At 39.1% G+C, this 20,836-nt stretch overlaps 1 protein-coding gene and 1 long non-coding RNA gene across 2 annotated transcripts in view; one reads left to right on the top strand and one right to left on the bottom strand.

Annotated features, from left to right (window-relative positions):
* The window catches only part of LOC110988168 (peroxisomal biogenesis factor 3-like), a 32,342-nt gene extending 17,034 nt beyond the window's left edge, over nucleotides 1–15,308 (top strand). Inside the window, exons 9-11 of the mRNA XM_022251450.2 lie at nucleotides 5,906–6,019; nucleotides 6,589–6,685; nucleotides 12,815–15,308. Coding sequence (XP_022107142.1) covers nucleotides 5,906–6,019; nucleotides 6,589–6,685; nucleotides 12,815–12,907 — 304 coding nt within the window. The 3' untranslated portion in view covers nucleotides 12,908–15,308. The remainder of the gene's footprint in view (nucleotides 1–5,905; nucleotides 6,020–6,588; nucleotides 6,686–12,814) is intronic.
* Nucleotides 205–9,031, bottom strand: LOC147796167 (uncharacterized). The gene is made up of 2 exons (XR_015428257.1): nucleotides 8,171–9,031; nucleotides 205–7,666 (listed from the first exon to the last, which is right to left on the bottom strand). It is a non-coding gene; the product is annotated as an uncharacterized LOC147796167 (long non-coding RNA).
* Nucleotides 15,309–20,836: the final 5,528 nt, after the last annotated feature.

Raw genomic sequence — 20,836 nt, forward strand, 5'->3', positions numbered from 1 at the left:
CCACTTGGACTGATTTTGAATACAAATACTACCTCAAAGTTAAAATGAGGATTATGATAAATTTCAGTCATTTAGATTCATTTTCAAAACAACATTGCAAGCATCAATATCTTTCATTAGTTCTTTTGGTATCTACAGCAGTTCCTCTTGTGACACTTTTTGCATGTACTAATAATTTGATGAAAAATTTGAAACTCTCCAGAATTTAGAAAACTGTATATCAATCAATCAACATTTATTTCCATATCACCGTAATTTTGATGTAACAAATTTACAAATGATTAATGAAGAAAATTATTGGTTAGAAATACACATGTAGAAATGTAAATCAAAAGAACTATAAATCAAGAAGCAATTCTGCTGGTATACCTCCAAAGCTGGGGGCTTGTAAGGAGATGCCTACACTATATGAAACAAACAAACAAACAAAACAACACAAAACATCAAAAATTGCAGAGACAAACAAAGGAAATGTATAGTTGGCAGGTTGGAGCAAAAAGAACAAAGTAATACTATGAAGAACAATTAAATGAAATATGAACATGTCAATGCCGATGGATAAATAATAACAGAAACATACGAAATAGGCAGGGAACGCTGAGATGATAGAATTAACAAAAATCAAACAATAAATAAGTACAAAGAAAGCTAAATGACAAAGAAGCTAATGCCCTATACCGAGTGAGCAGATGCCTTTTATACTCATTCTTAAACTGATCTACAGAGGACTGATATTTAATACCCGGATCAAGTCCATTCCAAAGGCAAGGTCCATAAAAGTGCAAGGTGTTCATCCGAATAGAAAGTACAATGTATGGGTAAATGGAACATGCAGGTGGTTGTGCGATCTGGTGTGATGTTGGTGAATATCATTAACAGCCTAGGTAAAGTATGATGAAAATGGGCAGGGAAGAAGATTGTTTAGTATACATGTATTAATACTATGCTTGGGTGGCTCCACCATTTACGGAATCGGTTCCGGTTCCGCATAAATACCCGGTTCCGAGTCATTCAAAGAAAAATATAATAATGTTAAGGTCAAAGGTATTTCTATGTCTGCCATTATTGTGTCCTTGTAAAATCATAGAATTTGCAAAGTTGGCAATAAAATGTTTGTCTATGTCTATTTACATGAACTTCTTGAAACTTATCTGACTCAAGGAGGAATAAGAGCTCATATCTGACTTTAGGAGTTGCAATTTGTGCCGGCTCTCGGTCATCAGACTTGACCTGCTGAGGCAAAGCCGTGAAGTACACCATGTACACGTTCAGTACATGTACTGTACACGTGCGTACTGTATGTTGTACACCGTACACCTACATGTATCATGTACATATTGATAGCGGTCTTACCTACTGGCACCATTATGCAACCAGCGCAGCCACATAGCCTGGCCCATCGACCGCCAGAACAAAGCATGCAGCTTGCTACTCTAGACTTGCCTTGACACGTTATATCTCTTCATATTTCACTGTGGTCCGGATGCGCATGCTGCAGCCCCACATGAAAGCTGCAAACCCCAATCGGAGCGTCATTTTCCTTCTACATGTGAGAGATTTGTAATAAAGTCTAGTCTAGTCAAGTAGGCAAGGTGGGCATTCGACCTGCAGCCCACAAGCTATGTGCGCATTCACCGCTGTTCGATTTCACCAAATAAGCATGTTCCCACCTTCCATATAAGGCAAGCCAATGAAGCAGTGAATCCCTGGATGCGGCACACCTTGTTTACAACTATCCGTGTTTGGGCCACCGAAACTAACAAGCTGAAGGCAGTGGGATCGGGGGCTGCCGATTGGCACTTGACAAGGCAATTATTGGTATTATTTGGGAAGAAATCCTGGAAACATCGTAGGGGTGTTATACATAAAGGTACTGGTGTGGAGTTTAGTAATGTCCGTGATTAATGTATGGTACATGATTTAGCAAACAGTGGTGCAGTGTGATCACGTGCGTGCAACAGTGTACATATACGAATTGCTCTTTTCTGGACTTTGGTAAGAGAATTGAGTTTGCAGTAGTGCATGCCCAGACAATGTTGCAGTAATTCAAATAGGGAAGAATTAGTGTGTTACACGTATATAACATGGGTAAAGTGGTGCTTAGAAGAAATGGACGGAGGTCATTCGAGTTTTGCCTACCTGTGTAAGAAACAGCAGCAATGTGATGTTAAGACCACGAGAGTTTATCATCAATTCTGACACCTAGGAGTTTTGTAGAGTGAACTCTACTGATGGCAGAAACATTTATCTTTACAGGTTCATGCAGACTTACATGTAGGTTGAGAGACTCACTGAAAATCATGTATATGTTTTTTAGTCTTAGAGGAATTAAAGGGGAATTTTTGCCTTGAACCATGCAGAAAGTTTGACAAGCTCAGAATTCAAGATACTGACAGTAGACACAGGGTTCAGGTATGAAAACAGAATAGTAGTGTCACCAGCAAAGAGGATAAAGGTAACAGTGTAGGTCAATAATGAAGATTGTAAATGTACAGAAGAAAAAGTAAAGCACCGAGAATAGATCTTTGAGGCACGTCCTGATGGGTTGTCATTGAAGAGGAATCACAATTTTTCAAAGTGAACCATTGAAGAGCGACACCTCTAACTCCATAATTTTCAAGTATAGATAAGAGAATAGAATGATCAATCCTATCCAAAGTCTTTGATAGGTCAATAAATACGCCAACAGAGTGTAGTTTGTCAGAGAGGGAGTTAGAGAGGTAATCAAGAAGACGGATCAAGGCCATATCTGTAGAATACATGTACTACTCTGGAAACTAACTTGTTGCCCAAATAGAAGATGATGGTTGCAAAGTGTCACTACTTTGTTTATATTCAGGCTTGTTAGAAGGAATTAATCTCTGACTTTTGAGCTTGTGGTGGCCCAGGATTCATTTAAACTCCTCAACAACTAAAAGGTAGGATCAAAGTACATCATTCTCTTATACGTCTAAAATTTGTGTGATTTATTTACATATACAATATTCACTTAGACACACAAAATAGTGATTAGGCTCAGTTTTATCTTAAATGCATAAAAAAGATGATGATCAATTTATCAATGTAGCTTTGCCTTCTAGGCAATGTATGGCAGCCTCAGACAGCACTGTCTGTCCTCTGTTCCCTGATCTTGGGAAGCCCCCTCTGTCGGTAGTATTACCGATGGGTCTTTGTTCCCCGTACAGCTCAGTGCCTACACCCAAGTTGTCAGCGGCATTATAAAGGCCATCTAAAAATGTAAATAACATATATTAACACAATACAGATAATCTAATTACAATTTCCACTTCATGATTTGAACTTCAACAATTGTAGGCAAAATGAATCTTTCTGCTCTACTTAAATATACACCTTGCTGTGAAATTTAGTGAATCCTGTGACATTTCTTTGAGACTGAGTCGCTCTGCACACATTTCTACAAATCAGTTTTTCTATCACAAAGCAAAGAGAAATTTTTTCGTATATTTTAAACTAAGTCTCACCACTTAATTTACTCTGAATTTACCCTAAGTTCATTTAGGAACTTGTGGTTTTTGGACTTTGTTTATTACTTGATGAACGGTCCCGGGTTGGGTGCTGCTATACAGGTACCAGTATGATACTATCACAAGCTGATGAATTTGGGCACTGTTTAATTTGCCACACTGATAGATGGAAGAATCAACCAAACCCTGGCTATCATCGGTTTCCACTCACAATCTACATGTGTAACTTAAATTATTCTCTCCCTTTCTCTGACCGTTTCTGTCTCAATCTCGATTGAGTCTCTCAATTTTGCTTCCCCCAGCTACAAAAAAACTAGCGTTAAAGTTCATGAACAGTGTAGGAGATTTCTAAGAAATCAGTTGGAGTTAGGAAAAAGGAAGAAAGATATCTATCATGGGGATAATCTGTATCGGTGGCTGGAATATTGCTTGCCAGTGTTGATCCAATCCTGGAAAAGTAAGAGTTGAAGGTATTGGCAATCTCGGAGGGGTTAGAGTTAGATTGATGGAGCATTAAGGTTGAAGTTATCAGGACAATCATCCTTCTTTTTCTTGCTCAAGATGTTGTTGTTTTTGCACCATGTACCTTGGGCATTCTATTGAGCAGCTACTGTTGGCATAGTGGTTTTTCTTTGCCACCTGAATGACTTCAGTAAGATTATTGCAAACTTTTGGTACCTCTGTTCATTTGCAAATGTAGGGTTTAAAATGTAAGAAACCCTTATTTACAGACTGTGTTTGTAAATACAGGAATTCAGTATTCCCTGGACCATCCATGGCTAGTTCTTACTGTTAATTACAGCTTGCTTTTCATACAGATGGGAAATGGTGATTGTGTAGAACAGAGAAGTGATGAAGAAAGGTGTCGTATGCTGGCTGTGCATTGGTGCATTTGTGAAGTTCACTCCAGTCGGCATGTTCAATATCAGCTTTGTAAGCTAGAAGTGTAGAGTTGTAGATGTTTCTTACAGTGTAGGTACATGTACTTGGGATGAATGGGGACTTTTGAAACAGTTTAAAGTAATCTGAAAAAGGAGAAGATGGTCAGAGATCAGCATAAAGTATGACTGAGGCACAAATGGCCATGTTATTGTTGGTAAGAATGTTATCAATAAGAGTGGAACTGTATCGAAGTAATGTGAGTTGGTTATCATCAATGGACGGAGACCATAGACATAAAATGTATTCACAAAATCCTTTGTAGGCTGGTGAGTAAAATAATTGGTCAGATTGATCAAGGTTGAAGCCACCTATTACATTTAGCACAGCTTCTTCTCTTGAGTGATCTTATTGAGGCAGATTTCAAATGAATTTGGAAATTGTCAGTGGATGTGCAAGGAACTCTGTAAATAATAATCTCAACATACATTTGAAGTCCTCACAGGAAGACATGAGATCATCTGTGTCAGTGACAAAGAGGGCAACTCCTCTCCCTACCTGATAACATTGTGAAGAATGAACAAGATGGAAATTATTCATGTGACTATGCATGTAGGACAGGGAAGTTTCTTCGAACCAAGTCTCAGTGAAACCATACAAAGAGAAGGAACTACATGTAGTAAGAGAATGAAGGTAATCCTGAACATCAAAGAAATGTTCTCAGAGACTCCTGGAGTTTAGGTAAAAAGTTGAAAAGTTAGCTGCTGTATTGTTTGATTAAAACAATCAGAGTCAAAGTATGAGCAAATGTCGTCTACCAAGATGACTTTTCATTAATTTTAAACATATCACAAGCAGTGTTTTTTTGTAGAATATTCCGACAAACTACAAACACACACAAACCCCCACCAACACAAAAAGACAAAGGAATTATTAATACAGTGGTGTACAATGGTATGATAAGACAACCAAAATAGACTTGATTATACACAGGTAGTTGCAGGCATGGAGCTTGAGCCCATGTATGAGCTAATATAAAAAGACAACACAGTAAGCGCCAACTTAATTGGAAAAGCCAGCTATAAACAGAACTGCCAGAATAATAAGTGTAAAAAATCATAATTGGATAAAGGTAAAGATAGTGTGGGGGAAAAAAAAGAATATTTAAGCAACCATAAGGTCAACACCTCCTGCAATTTCTCTGCAAATAAAAAATATTTCTGATACGTTGTCATTTTTAGAAGCTTTTGTCAAATTTACTGTCAATTTAAACACCAAGCATTTTCAATCATGTTCAAAGTTACATTATTGTCTGGTTACCGACTGTTCAGTACCATCATGCACTGTGCTCTGTACATATATTTGATACATCAGCCTTTTATAAAATGTGTTTGTGTATCAGCTTGTCATTTATGAGCACTTTTATACAGAACACAATTGATTGTTTTTGAAACCATCATAGATAGATTCCATGAGTAAGGCAAGTACAGTATATCTTAAATCTCGTCAACCTTAACCCATTTGTACTTTTGTGATTGCAGCTCGGACTTCCATAGTGTTCTCAACACTTGCTTAGACATTGGCTTCAGCCGAGTGCTTGACAACATGGCTGAATTCTTCAGACCTTGTGCAGGATCGGACCTGCAGTCATCAGGGTAAATGTTATTTTTCATCAGCCAATAGGGAAAGATACCACACACCCTAGTGGTCATATTCAAGATTTTTCATGCATGACTTATGGCTGTTGTCACTGTTTGAGGTGTTGTGAAGACTTTTTTAATGACTATTTGATTTCCTTTGAAGGGAAAAAAACAACACTTTTAATATTCTGTAAAATGTTGCATGTACATGTAGACCTTGCTTCCATGCTGTGCAGCAGTTATGCTTACATAGAAGTTACTGTTGAAAAAATAAAGTCAGTATTGGCAATATACATGTATGTATATATGCACACAGTTAGAATCTTGCTCATGCATTTATTGTCTTTTTTGAGATGCTTAACCAGACTTGCAGTTTCAGAGTTCAATTCTATTTTAAACTTTGAGCACAAACCACAGGCCTCACATTTGACCTTTTATTATACCAGACTTATAATGGAGTTTTTATGTTGACAATGATTAGGCTGTGATGACACCTATGACTAAGTGTATTGGTATTTGTAGTTGTGAGTCACATATTCTAAAGATACCAAATAAATGATTATTATTTCAATTTTTTGTTTCAGACCAAGCTGTGTGCAGCTCCCTCTTGCAAAAATCATTCCAATCATCAACAGCCAAATCGACTCAATATGTGGTGACACACCAAACCCATTCATACAGGTAATGACATGTACATGTTAGTGTATGGCCAATCCATACTGGAATGGTTAGGAATTCAGAATCAAAGTACCACTTTCACTTTTGTTGAGGAATTGATTCCAAGCAGCAGTCAATCCCACTCCAGTGTTTCATCCAGGATTTCATCCAGGATTTCATCCAGGATATCAAAAACAGCTAATCCTCCCATGGTGCACTTCAAAGATACCTGTCCTTTGCGATGTGAGAATCCCATATCATGGCTGCATACATGCACATACAGTAGAGTGGAAACAGAAGTTTGGTTCTCAGACCAGCAAACAGCAATACAGTTAGCTGTCTAATACACAAGTGTCCGCTGTGCTGCCCACAAACACATAAAGTGAGAATGGGCACCAGGTAAGTTGGACATCATAATAATAAAGTACATGTATGTGGGTGGTACCCACATACAGTAAACTCTTGATAACTCAAATTCAGTTAACTCGAAACTCCACTTATCTTGAAAACATTCTTCATTCCACCAAAAGAATAGGCTTTTATGTACAAAAATACCTGCAGAACTCACACTTATACATCCACTTAACTCGGAAGATTTTGAAGGGTTGATCCAAAAAGACTGCCGCCAAATAACTGACAATAAGTGGAAAAAGAATGCGTAGACTAAAATTATGAGTCATTTCTACAAACTGCACTGCACTTTGTCTTTTTGCCTGAGGACAGGAGCGTGCTTGCAAGTACCATTGTAATCAACTCGTTGCGACCACAACCTCAACAAATCCCAGCTTTCAAGCATCATGCCCCAAATGTAGCCTGCTCACACACAGTCCAATGATTGATTCTTTACGTTGGCCCTGTGACTGCAATGAAGGAAGCTTTGTGCATGCTGCTGCTAAAGCCTGGCTGCCGCTGCCTGCCTGATTGCAGTACTCGCACATTGCTTACATGCTGACTGACATGTGTCCCCGCACGGTGCTGGAAGTGCTCTTTGCGTCGCCAACTTTACTTGAATTTTTTAAACAAGGAAAGGTAAGGGAATGAAAAGACAAACAGAAACACACATTCAAAACTTGTTTACCCTTGAACGTTTTGAAATGCAAAATGGTGCGCCCTTAAGTGATTAAAAAAGGCCCAACAGGAAAACCCCAGGCCTGGCTGGCCCTGGCCAAACAAATATGCTGTGGTGTGTTCCAAACTGAACAATTGTCTCCAAAAAGTACACAGTTTTGGTGGTTTGTGTTTTATTTATCAGTAGAATAGAAACTTTTACGGAAGAAAACCGTGAAATCTCAGCAAACTAAACTTTAGAAGAAATTTAATGTAGGATTTAAGGAAATAACTACTTACAACGTCTCAAATTGACACCAGAGCGGCAAGTAGGGTTACTTGTGTGCTGTGTGTGTATGTGTGGGCAAGATTTTGAACTTTTGTTAGCTTGAAATCTGGATAACTTGAATTTTTTATCCATTCCTCTGGGGTTCAAGTTATTGAGAGTTGCAAAGTGCTTACCCAAAATCACATAGTCTGTCCAAAAAATAGCTGGACTGGTTACTAGATGAGATCTTGTTCCAATCCCATGAGATCCAGTTCAAGAAAGTGTCATTCTGAAAAACAAACGTTTCATATGACCTGCAAATTTTTCAAAGAAGTATATGTCAGTTACCGTAATTTTCAGAATATAAGTGGCATATTGTATAAGCCACAGAATGCAAAAATCAGGAAATAAAGTTGGCGGAATTATGACTGAACCACGAAGGTCAGCGCGCTGAAGTGCCAATACAGCATGTACTATACTGTATCGTCAGTGGTTCTACACATGCAATCTTAATAAAAGTCAGCAAAATGCAAATGAGTGTCACTAGAAAAAGTGAAGTTTAAGTCCTCAAATTTAATTCTTTTTGCGGGCTGAATGTGTGGTCAATGGTCCAGCGTGACCCGTTCATCAGCTCTTGCCTTTTTTCAGCGGCCAGCAAAAGTTATGCGGTCGGGGACATACAACACAGACAAAGTCAGTTAAATCAAAAGATCATTTTATCTCATAAGCTGACTAAATTTCTTGCCAAAACAATAGGCTTTTTATATAAAGAAAATACCTCTGTAAGTGTCCACAACACTACATCCAGTTATCTCGAGGTTTTCATGACGCCAACCAAGAAATACTGCCAAATTGCTTAAAAAATGAAAAGTCTGCTTCAAGACCTTGGTTTGAGTCATCATACTGGAACCACTTGCGTTGCATGCTTGCTGTATGGCACACACGCACTGCATGAACAACCGCTATTGTGCAAAGTTTCAGGCTAGCCTGACTGCTACTGTAGACCCATTCATAGACAGTCCAATTGGTGATTCTTCCTGATAACCACCATGACCACAGAAAGTGTTGTCATCAGAAAACCCAAGTGAAGAAACACCTAATTTCTATGGCATGTCACGCCGAACACGATCAACGAAAAGACAAAATATCTACCACATGATGGTATATCATTGAAGCAGTTGATTTTCATTTAACGGTAGAAAGAAATCTTTTAGGTTATAACAGTAAAAAATCTTAGTAAAATGATTAATTGTCTGCAAAATATACACCATGAGATTGAATAAAAAGTGGAAAAATAATCACTAAAAGCAAGCTAGGAGAGCAAGTAAAGTTTAAGATTATGTACACATTTCATGTATGTGTTTTGTGACTCCATGACATGGGGAATTCTGTTAATAACTTGAAATCCGGACAACTCCAATTTTTATTTACTCTCCAAGGTTTTGAGTTTTCAGATCTAAACAACCAACGAAAACATGACTGTGCCACCTGCACATGGTACACATGACCAGGTCGCAGCTTTCATGACTGAGTTTATCCTTCAAAGTTTGCTGTATAAGGCACCCAGTGTATAAGCCGCAGATACTTTTTTTTTAGCATGAGAATCAACATACAAGCCGCAGCTTATATTCTGATAATTACAGCATTAAGCTGAATCAGAGAACTTAAACCGTGCGCAACATCATTTTGTAGCCAATGTCAGACTTGCTCTGTCTGCAGAATTGTAAGTGGTGCCACTTGGTGTTTCCAACTTAGCCTGTCAAACACACAGATCACATACACTAACATGAACCAATCAATGGCTACATGTACATGTACATACCAAGTGGATCATGCTTTGGCATCCCAGAATTACAAGAGACTGGGCAGGAGACTGCAGCCTTGTGTGAAAGCTGGTATTAGGCAGTAATTTAGGCAGAATATTGCATTACAGGTATCAACCAGCAATTGCAGTACTGTGTTGGAGGGGTACAGTGTGGAGTGCCCCCAATCCAATTTTCAATGGCAATTCCCAATTTGTTAAATTTTTGTCATAAAAAATACCCCAGTCTGGTGTACATGTAGTTTGGGGTTTCAGACATATATGCCTGCAAAAACTCAGACTTCATGTTCTCCAGGTTTCTGATAACACATTGAATCATGCCTGCATCTGGACAGATTCTTCAACATAATGAACATAGATTTTAAACCTTTTCTGTGGTTGCTGAGAAATGTTATGCCAAATGATTGATTTTCAGAAGAAAAGAAGCAACATCAATTTAGGGAAAACGATGGACTCAAAATGCAGGGACGCCTAGCCCGGGCAGCTGCCATTTCCCTGCTGGGCCACAGCCCCAGATTCATACCAGTATATTAGACATATCTCAAAGCCCCCAACTTCAACAGATCTTGTGTCATCATGCTTGTCATCAGTGAGTTAATCATTATCGCTATGGATGTCACGAGGCGAGGAAGGGCTGGTGCTTTCTGTTAGGAAAGTAATCGCTGGAAAGATCCTCGAAATTGACCTCCCTCCACCGTATATCAGTTCAGTAGTAATGATTGCTTTATATCCCCCCCAATCTTGTTCAGTTCAGTGTTCAACACTTTTGGTAGGGCAAGATATGTCCTTAGTGAAGCAAAGACACAGGATAAGGACATTTGTATCTCCATAAGAGATTATGATGGACTTGTGGCTATGCTCCAATGCATATCATGCATGGAGAAAAACACAGGTGTCATTTTTCTTCAGGAACAACTCCAGTTCTTTTACTGCCTCCTAGTTATTCAACATGATCTGATAGCTGGACTGTCGATATAATGGGACAAAAAGCACCTTGTCCTTGAGCCTGTTTAATTTAAATACTTGAGCAATTTCCAATCTTGGATGAGGCTAGTCTTATTGAAAGAGCTACATGTACACAGATGTTTTCACCACAGTTAGATTTTCTGGCCTGATGCATTGTTCTTGAATTGAACTCCAGAGCTGGACCCCGATTTCATCCCTCAGCATCTTTGATTAATTCATTCAAATATTGAATATAACATTTACTCCCTTGCGCAGCACTTATTGCAGAGAAGATTCCACCAACTCTACAAAAGTCTTGCCAGTGCCGTTCATCTTCTGAATAAGATTTATCCCATCTAAGATGCATGGTGATGGTCTGGGGATTAATTTTGCTGGCATCACATTCTTTTCAAGCTCTCTGGCAAGTGCAGCTTTGTTAGTCTAGCGAAGAGACCCATCACCGTTGGAAAGTGCCTAAGACAGCGGTTCTAGTGGGCGCGCTAGAACTTCACTCATACTGATCTGTTTGCTGTGGGCGACAATGATCATTTAACCAAACAATTTTCTGTCTGTCTTGAAGACGATCTCACCAGCTTAAACTTTGCAGCTGACCTTAACAGTTCAAATGAGTGAAAGTTTTCAAACTTTCAAAGCTTTTTGTCACGTTGTTGAATTTTGCGTTTGGTTTAGTCTGTCATCTACCCCCTTGAATTTACGTCGCCAGACTTTAACCATCCTTCATGAAACTGTCAGTGTCACAGAACAACATTTCAGGTTTACAAGACGTCAACTGTTTTTGTAACCTCCAACTGTTACATTTCAAAGCTCAATGTAACACTTGGGCTATGAAAGGTGTCTTCTGAAGATTATATCAGTACTTGTCAATTTGTATCACAGCATAAATTGCTTTGAAACAAGACGCATGGTTCAGCTTTGAAGAAAGAAAAGGGGAAAAGTTCTGATTTCCAGTACCTAGTTACAAGTGCCAATAGTGAGTCTAATTTCTTAATGACAAACACTTGTGCCTATAAAATTGCGATAAATAGAGAATAACCCACATGTCACAGTCATGACTCTTTGAATTGGTTGACCAGTATCATCTAAAGGTTTTCAGAAAACTAAATTTCAGTTAAAAGTTTGTAAATCATAAATACAACTGTGAAATAAACATATTTAGTCATAAACATACATTTGCTCAGCTTCTGTAGGTGCCAAACATCATTGTGTGTATTTAGGGCATGTATGCTTTCATGGTCAAGGATGTCCACAGAAAACTCATGAACACTCAATGTTCTCGGAGCACTGCAGGTGTGTCAATTTAGTTGACATGTGGCACAGGTCAGTGTGATCCATGTCCGGGCCCAGTCACTTATGGCTATGGCTTCCGATTTTGCAGACTGCATTGAACTTGAGAGCTGTAGCCATTTATACCAGTGCCAGAACAATGTGTCAGTACTCTGCATGTACATTGAAATGCCACATTGTGTTGCAAAATAGTTTATGCAGGCTACAACGTGAACCATTCCATATATTTTATTTTTATGTACCCTGGAAATATATTTGCAAATGACTTTATCCAAGACACACTTGGCAAAACCAAAAGTGCTACCTTTTTTTTAAAGGAAAGGATTCAGTGATTTGTGTGCAGTATTTGTGCGCCAGTTATAGTTCTTGATAGATGCTGTACTGATTTGTATGGACGCAGTTAAAACTGATTGAATTATTCAAATATCAAATGTATATTTGGGTTAGTTTTTGAGTATGCTCCAGAGTTCAGCTCCAGATTCTGACTTGAACAGTTTTTAATTGCCACTTATGCAGTTGTTGGCTTTAATCTCATGGGTTTCACAGTTTCTGTCAAATTCCCAGTTGCAAGAATCTCAGAAGTATTATGACAGCAACAGAGGAAACCTACAAATGTCACCACGTGTAAAAGACAGTACAAAATTCTGTTTGTAGCCAGTGAACAGGCCATTTACCTTCGTTTAAAGCGTTATAAAGCTGCAGCAGAGCCCTATTTGCAGACAAAGCTAATGTTTTGTTGTACATGGATTGTTTTTATTTTGAACAGGAGCTGCTGCTGATGAAATGTGTGAAAGACTTTGCTGCCAATGTCTATGAAGCTTTCAGTCAGCTCCCCCCAGACCCAACACATGATCCATAAATAAAGTCCACTAGTGCATTCAAACAGATTCATATAAAGGCTTTGTTACTGGTTTGCTAAACTTGTTTAACCTTATCATCTCCAGTGTGTGTCCAAAATTATTGTGAACTTTTTACCAACTGGCTACGTAGTAGTTTACAACAGATTCTGTTCATAGATATCCCAAAGGAAATACGTTTTTGTAGGCTGTATAGACAATGTAAAGACTGCATTGAAAGCGATTCAATTTTACTTTACATGTAATGTGTGTGTTTGGTGTTTCAAGGAAGTTTGGTGGATTGTATCCTTTGGAGCTGGAAGTCTTTCAGTTTGCTTGTATGTCAAAGGATATTTTCATTTTCTTGCATCCTTGCTGTCATGGATTAATAAGTCCCATGATTTCAAAGCAAAAAGGAGTGCTGTTGTCAAGATGGCATGATTAAGCAGTGAAACATGTTGTTAAGATATCACTAAGGAAAGAGAGTTAGATTTGTGGAAGATAATCCTACTGTTTCATAATTTAGTAATCCACTTCAGTGATTTGTCAGTTGAAGTTAGCTTTTGCCAAAAATGTATTAAGGTTATGAGACCAACCAAGCAAATAGAGATTTGTGGCTTTTGCATTTTAAACAGTGTTGCTGAGTTAGTAGCTGTAAGTGTACAAGATATCATTGAAAATCTTTAAAACACATTCATAAATACCTGGGATAGTTTTCTATTCCTGTTCATCAAAATGCATCATGTGACCATGTATTAACATTTGATAATGCCTGCCGTGAAGTAATAATAAACCTGTTCACCAATAAATTCATAATTATGCAGGCATGCGCACAAATGGCATTTGCGGCAAGAAGTGTGAGTTGGCTGTTGAAAATGTCCAGGGGTGCGACTTTGATGATCATTTTCTTGCTGGTTTTCTGACTTTGTTCGTTTTTTTCTTGAGAAAATCCTATTAAATTGTTTAGTTTTTAATTGAAGTGGAATTCTTAGTGCTGTGTAAAAAGTTTTTAAAATCGTAACTTTTCTGTGCGCACGAGATCATCATTTGTTAGGACACTGAACACTGATTCTGCAGCTAGGGCATTGGTCGTATCCATTCTCCTGAGCTGGTCTCAAGCACATATTGTGGGAGGGATATTTGCTTTTTTTTTTCTTTTGTTCTTGCTGTGTGTTTTAACATCAAGAATTAAGAATCATTATATCCCTCAGAAAATTAATGTTTTTAATTTACAGTTTTTCACTTCAGGTTATGGCAAAATAAAATATTACCAAGGTGATTTTCAATGCTTCGCTTTCTTTCAGCAGTTCAAAGACTTTATCACACATACCCCTCTTCAATTTGGGCTTAATGTCTATTAGTGCAAGTCATATTCTTAATATAATACTGCATTGCTGTGTTTGAGCTACCACATTTCGTGGTTAGCCTTCATGCATTACGAAACTTGAATTAGTGCTAGACTGTATTTATATGCATATTACAAATGTTTTATTGCCCCCAGACGTGAGGTCTCAGTTCACTTTTTATACAGTGTACTTGGAAAATTTCTAGCAAAGCAAAAGGCAGCCCTAGGTGACTTTGTTCAAATGGAATCTGTTCAAGAAATGTGCTGTTTTTCTTATAAAAAACGGTGTATTGTCACTGGTCACAACACTTTTAAAGTCACTACAAGTCATTCGTGGAATCTTCTTTTTTGTACAATGCCCACAACTTGCTTTGTTGTATTCCATTTCCATCACACGTCTTTTCACAAGTCCATTCACCAGGCCAGTCATAAGTAACAGGGTGAACAATGACAACAAATGGTTTTGTCAAAGCTCATTTGAAAAACTTGTGAACTGGCTTAAGACTGAATGACTTGTGATGAAGGACTTGTAGGGTCTTATGATGGAGTTAAATACAACACGGTCATTTTTAATAATTCGCAGCAGAACCTCTCGAGTTTGAGTCGAGAGCTTGTCAAATATTATTGGACCCAGTAACATCCGCACTGCAGATGTAGTTGTCATCGTTATACATGTACATATGACTAGTTTTGTACCCTCGGATTTGTTTTCACATGCATTAACTAGTGGGATTGCTTGCACCAACTCTGAAGATATTATCACTTACATTGAAATATTTTTAGTAAAAGAAAAAATGATACTGTGTTTTATAGCTGCATGCCGTTTTACAGAATACAAATGGAAAGCTTCAGGTTACATGTAATGAAAAATTTCTGATTTTGAGTAGCCATAATCATCAGGCGGCAGATATTTTTTCATATTTCGTTTTGCAAACAAGATTTGTGTTCATTGATTAACAGAGTCGTTCCCAGTCGTTTTCTATTTTATTTTCGTCTTGAATGCTATAATTTAAAATCTACTCAAAGTCAGTTTGTAAATTAATTGTGGATATAAAATTTGGATATTTCATAATTCAAAATTAAGTGCCGATCGATTGTTATTCATTAAGTTGTAGATTTTAACTTTTGACCCGTGTTCTTCGGCATTTAGTTGGAGAATACCTTGTGCTGTGCCGATCTAAATTTTGGCGGGAAAATGTTTTTAAAAATGCGTACGGCTGAAACTGCTGGAAAAGTCCCAGGTGCACGTTAACCATTGTTACTTGGAATGTAATCCACATCTCCTTCTAGACACCCCATGTAGAAGGCACCCGTGTGCACTTGGTGGGTGCTTCCTTGTTAGTTTTCCTACACAGGCTTTTACTCTCCCCAACGGAGAAAATAGCATTGGGTAAAGGTTTAAACTTGGTTCCCACCCCGGCTAAACCGAACCGCCTCTCACTTCTTCATGATACCCACAAATATCAAAGACGAATGAGAATTGCATTTCTGGTGCATAACAAAGTTCTGAAACAAACGCCTTTCAAACTTCCGTCCACCTGGCATCCCCAAGTGTAACTCACTTGAGAATTATTTGGAATCCACCAAGATGGAATTAGCACACGTCAGACTGAGAAACACTCGACCAAACATGTCCAAAGCTGAACTGGCGGCTATTTGCAAACTCAAAGACAACCCATCTGTTGTCATCAAACGTTAAGACAAAGGCCGAAGCATTTGTATCATGAACCGAGAAGACTATTTGAACGTTGGTTTCAAACATCTCAGCTCCCACCACTTCGAAAAAGTGGACAGAGATATGTGCCAGGAAACCGCCCTCAAAGTTCACCAAGTCCTCATTGACATGTTCAAAAACAAATGCATTGACAAACACTCGTTTGCCTATCTTGACCCACTTGAGCAACATGTCAGCTGCCATACCATGCATTTTCTTCCGAAAATACATGAAACACCCCCACCGGGTGAACCCTTTGTCGGCAGGCCCATCATCAGTGGTTGCACAAGTCCAACGGCCAAGATCTCTGAGTATGTGGACTACTTCCTCCTTCCTATAATATCCGCCCAATCCACATATTTCCGTGACACAACGGACATTTTTCGGAAACTAGAAAAAGAAACTTTCCCCAAAACTCACTCCTGGCAAGCATCAATGTTGTCTCCACGTACACCAACATTCACCAGGTGCAAGCCACTGAATCGGTATGCAAAGCATACAACACAACAAACTTCGGCTACGCCATCAAACTACATCCGCACTCTCCTAGAACTTGTTCTACGCTGCAACTATTTTCAGTTTGGAGGTAAATTCTTCAGACAGAAAATCGGATGTGCAATGGGATCAGTAGCAAGCCCAGAAATTTGCGACATAGCTTTACATGAATTTGAGTCAGAAATCTCAGCCCCCATGGACAAAATCCTATTCTGGGCTAGATTCAGAGACGACATTCTCATCGTCTACAATGGCCAACTCGATTCTTTCACCCAATTCGTTCACCACATGAATCAACTGCACCCCACCCTCAAATTCACTTCTGAGGCATCCGAAACTTCCATTGCCTACCTGGACCTTACAATTTTCAAAGGTCCGCGTTTCCTCTCAAACGGTACCCTGGATACGAAAGTATTTACGAAACCAACGGAAACGTTCCAATACCTGAAAAGAACTTCATCCCATTCACAACACGTATTCCATGGCTTCATCAAAGGAGAAATCCTGAGATATGCCAGAAATACAAATAATGGGAATGTTTTTCTAAAAAAACAACAAAGTTTCGCTGAAAAACTATTGAAACGAGGCAATAATCAAACCGAGATTCAAAAATGGATGTAGTCCATTGATTTCCGGCAACAGGGATCTATGATTCACAATGATCGAAAAGTGAAAAACAAAAAAGAACTTCCACTCGTCTTCACCACTATGCACAATCCTCATGTGAAACACAAAGATATCAAAAGAGCTCTTCTTAAACATTGGCACCTCATCTCTGGCAACCCAACATTAAAGGAAGTTTTCCCAAAACCTCCTTTAGTTGCCTACAAGGTAGCCGAAAATATCAAGAAGAACATTGTCAGAGCCAAACTCAGCCACACGGAGGCAGTGTTGTAGTCGAGTACTTTCCGAGTACCAACGTTCTCTGCAAAATACTGAACTGAGTAAGAGGGAATAAAGCCAGAGTGCTCAGGCATTTGATGGTAAATGTGCAAAGGTAAGATTACAAAATAAATGTTAGACTTCAGACACTCCCAGATGTGTAAAATTTAAGTTTTGAGGAGAAAAGTACTCGGAAAGTACTCGCCGAGTACTTTCCGAGTACTTTTGTCCTAAAAAGTTAATTTTAATCAAACAGTGATGGTCTGAAGTCATTATGTTACTTTGTAATCTTACCTTTATGCATGTACCATCAAATGCCGATGTACTTCAGCTTTGTTCCCTTCTAACTAGTTAAATATTTGGTGGAGAACTTGGTTCTCAAAAAGTACTCGACTACATCACTGCACGGAGGACAATCAGTCCACCACACCTGAGGAATCTGATTACGCTCTAGATATTCCCATTTCACTTTTGAATGAACAAACCCATTCAAACTTATTGTGCAGAAATATCATGATCAGAGAAACAGTAATCACTTTTTCCGTCTGGTGAGTGCCATTCCATTCACTAACCATACCTGTACACCCCGATTCATATTTGAATCAAGCGGCTGATGAGTCCCCAAAGGGACGAAAATGCATTCCCGCTACTTTCTCAGGTACAACCCAACCCACAGCTTCGGTAAACATGATTTCGGTCTACACAAGTTTAATTCTTATTATTTCTACCCACCCGAGGCTCCATTTTAGTCTCCACGTAGAAATAAATCACACAGTGACACGCCCTCGAATAAACATGTGTGTGTTTTTTCGAAAGCATCCAAAGTTTATTCGTTTGGATTCAATTTATAAGAGCGAGAGTCTCTGAATGGGATAGAGTCATCATATCCAAGTGAGAATTTCTGGCCAGCTCATTAGCATTAAAAGTGTCTCCCGCAGTATCTTTTGGAAAAGGAGATTATTTGGCGCCCAAAATGGTGAGATTGTGTAAATCCTTGCCAGGATCAACTCCCTGGGTCTTTGAGCTTTCATATGAGAGCAGAATGGCTAAAAACTACGGTTGAAAAATGGTCCTAAGTGCCCGAGAAAGTTTAGGGTTGACACTTCAAAAATTGCTGCAATCAGACTTCGGAAAAATCACATTTTTGGGATTGATTTTGTTTTGTGGGAATAATTAAAAATGTAATTGATTAACCCCCAAAAAATTGAAAAAAAAAAAGAAATTGAAAGATTAGTGACCAGACAAGAATTTCATTTGTGTTTCAGAAATCTCAGGGATGTTGGCGTGCATGTTATTGGACCCTGAACAGTGCTGATTTTACACTGTTTTCAATGGGGCTTGAATTAGTAGACTGTACCCTTACCACTTCGCCTTCTGGACTGATCCCCGTCCCTATTATATAGGGACCGTTATTGCCAGCTGCGGTTGAACATGTGCGATTAGTCCTGTCAATCTGGATGCTGAATAAGTTAGGTCAATAGACCTCTTCACTAATAAAATCATTATTATGCACGCATGTGCACAAATGGCCGTGGCGGCTAGATAGAAGTGTGAGCGGGCCATTGAAAATATACAGGAGTGCGACTTTGATGATAATTTTCTCTCAGGTTTTCTGACTTTGTTCACTTTTTTCTTCAGAAAATAACATTAAATCGTGTTCACTATTAGTTTCTAATCTAAGTGGAGTTTTTAGTGCTCTGTAAAAATATTTACAAAACATAATTTTTCCTGTGTGCACGAGATCTTTGTTTCTTAGTGTGGCCCCTTCCATTATAAGTACGTGCAGTATAAACTACATCGTCAGTGTTCTTGGAACCATGTTGGAACCAACCGGTGCATTTTGTAAACACACGTACTGATGTTCGATGTACACACATGTACGTACATGTACATAGCTTACCATTGAACTTAGCTTACCATTGAACATAGCTTGGAGTACTACCGAAGGAAACAGTATCCAGTTGTTGTGTTTGGGGTTGTATAAGACAAAGTGCAGATTCCAAAGAGAAACACATCTGGTATCTACAGATTTCCCAAGTGCAGAAAGCAGCGGATTGAATGGGCAACAGTACCGGTACATGTACATTGAATCATGGAGGTACACTGAATATCAGTACGTGTTTTTACAAATGCACAGGTTGGCTCAAAGAACACTAACGATGTAGTTTATTTATGATGGAAGGGGGCCATACTAACAAACGACGACCTCAATAACACCACTGGTGATATTGGGGGGGGGGCGTGTTAGCGTAGCGGTTCTTTCCTCGCTTTGCACCAATGAGGCCCGGGTTCGAGTCCCGGCTTGGCCCAGGCTTTAAGTGCATCCGGTTTCCAGTCCATACTCGCTCTCGCAGGTTTTCTCCGGGCACTTCGGTTTCCTCCTGCCTCTAACACTGGATCTTCTTCGTAACTCCGTAATGTGATGCTGATTTATAAAGTGTACGAATAAACGTACAGTTATTGGCTCAAATAGCCTGAATTGCTGCAAGCGCCATTAAAACTAAAACAACAACAGTACATTTTAGTCGTTTTGGTGTCCAAAAATTCTCCACTATCCGCTTTAACTTTTTTGCTCACCATGAAAAAGTGTGCGGGGAGGGATTCAATAGCACATCCCCCACGTCACATCCCCTGGGATTTACGCTTATGGCCGAGACCTCATGAAAAAAATACGTTGATGCAAGAAGACGCCTCTAGTTTGCCTGATAATCTTTTGCTGGCATTCAGAATGGATTCAGGAGCTGTTTGGTAGTAGGTGCGGTTCTAGAGCCAATTGGGGTTTTCTTTGGGTGGGGGTAAACAAAAGTTAGCGCCGCCCCCCCCCCCAACCGCGCCTGCCAATAGTAGCTGGTGCTTCTGTGTGTTCTTTTCGATTTTGAACAAAAGCCGTGGACGAAGTGGCAGGTAGGTGAAGTGGCAGGTGGGCAAAGTTGCACGTCCATGGCCATGTGGGCGAAGTGGCAAATGAGTGAAAAGGACCGACACCCACGCGTCACACATCATATGATGTCTTCACTCCCCATCACAGGATGAATGCTCACCAAATAGCTAAATATGAGTAGTCATTATGAAAATTACCCTTTGGCATATCTCCAAGGCATATTACAACCACTTAAACATGGCATTTTGCGCGGACATTTTCGGACCTTACTGGTCTGTTAGGTATTTTAATAACTTCTACATGTCCTGTGTGTATTTTGATTACACGTGTTTGTTTGTTTGTTTGTTTGTTTGTTTGCTTACTGTTAACATTAAAGAAGAGCCGCTAGGTGGCGATTGTAAACTGTAGAAGTATTAGAGGGAAAGTCCCCTTGCTTCATACTTTTATCAACACTGAAAACCCAGATGTGCTTATTGGTACCGAAAGCTACCTTGATGAGTCAATTCAATGTTTTGAAATTTTCCCAGCAAATTTTAGAGTGCTTCGTCGAGATAGACCAGATAGAAAGGGTGGTGGACTGTTTATCGCTGTGAGAGAGACTTTACCAGTAATCGAGAGGGTTGATGTCCATGTTG

Source organism: Acanthaster planci, linkage group LG18 (assembly GCF_054643075.1).
Source record: "Acanthaster planci isolate LZ-2023a linkage group LG18, COTS_SCS, whole genome shotgun sequence".
Taxonomy (NCBI): Eukaryota; Metazoa; Echinodermata; class Asteroidea; order Valvatida; family Acanthasteridae; genus Acanthaster; species Acanthaster planci.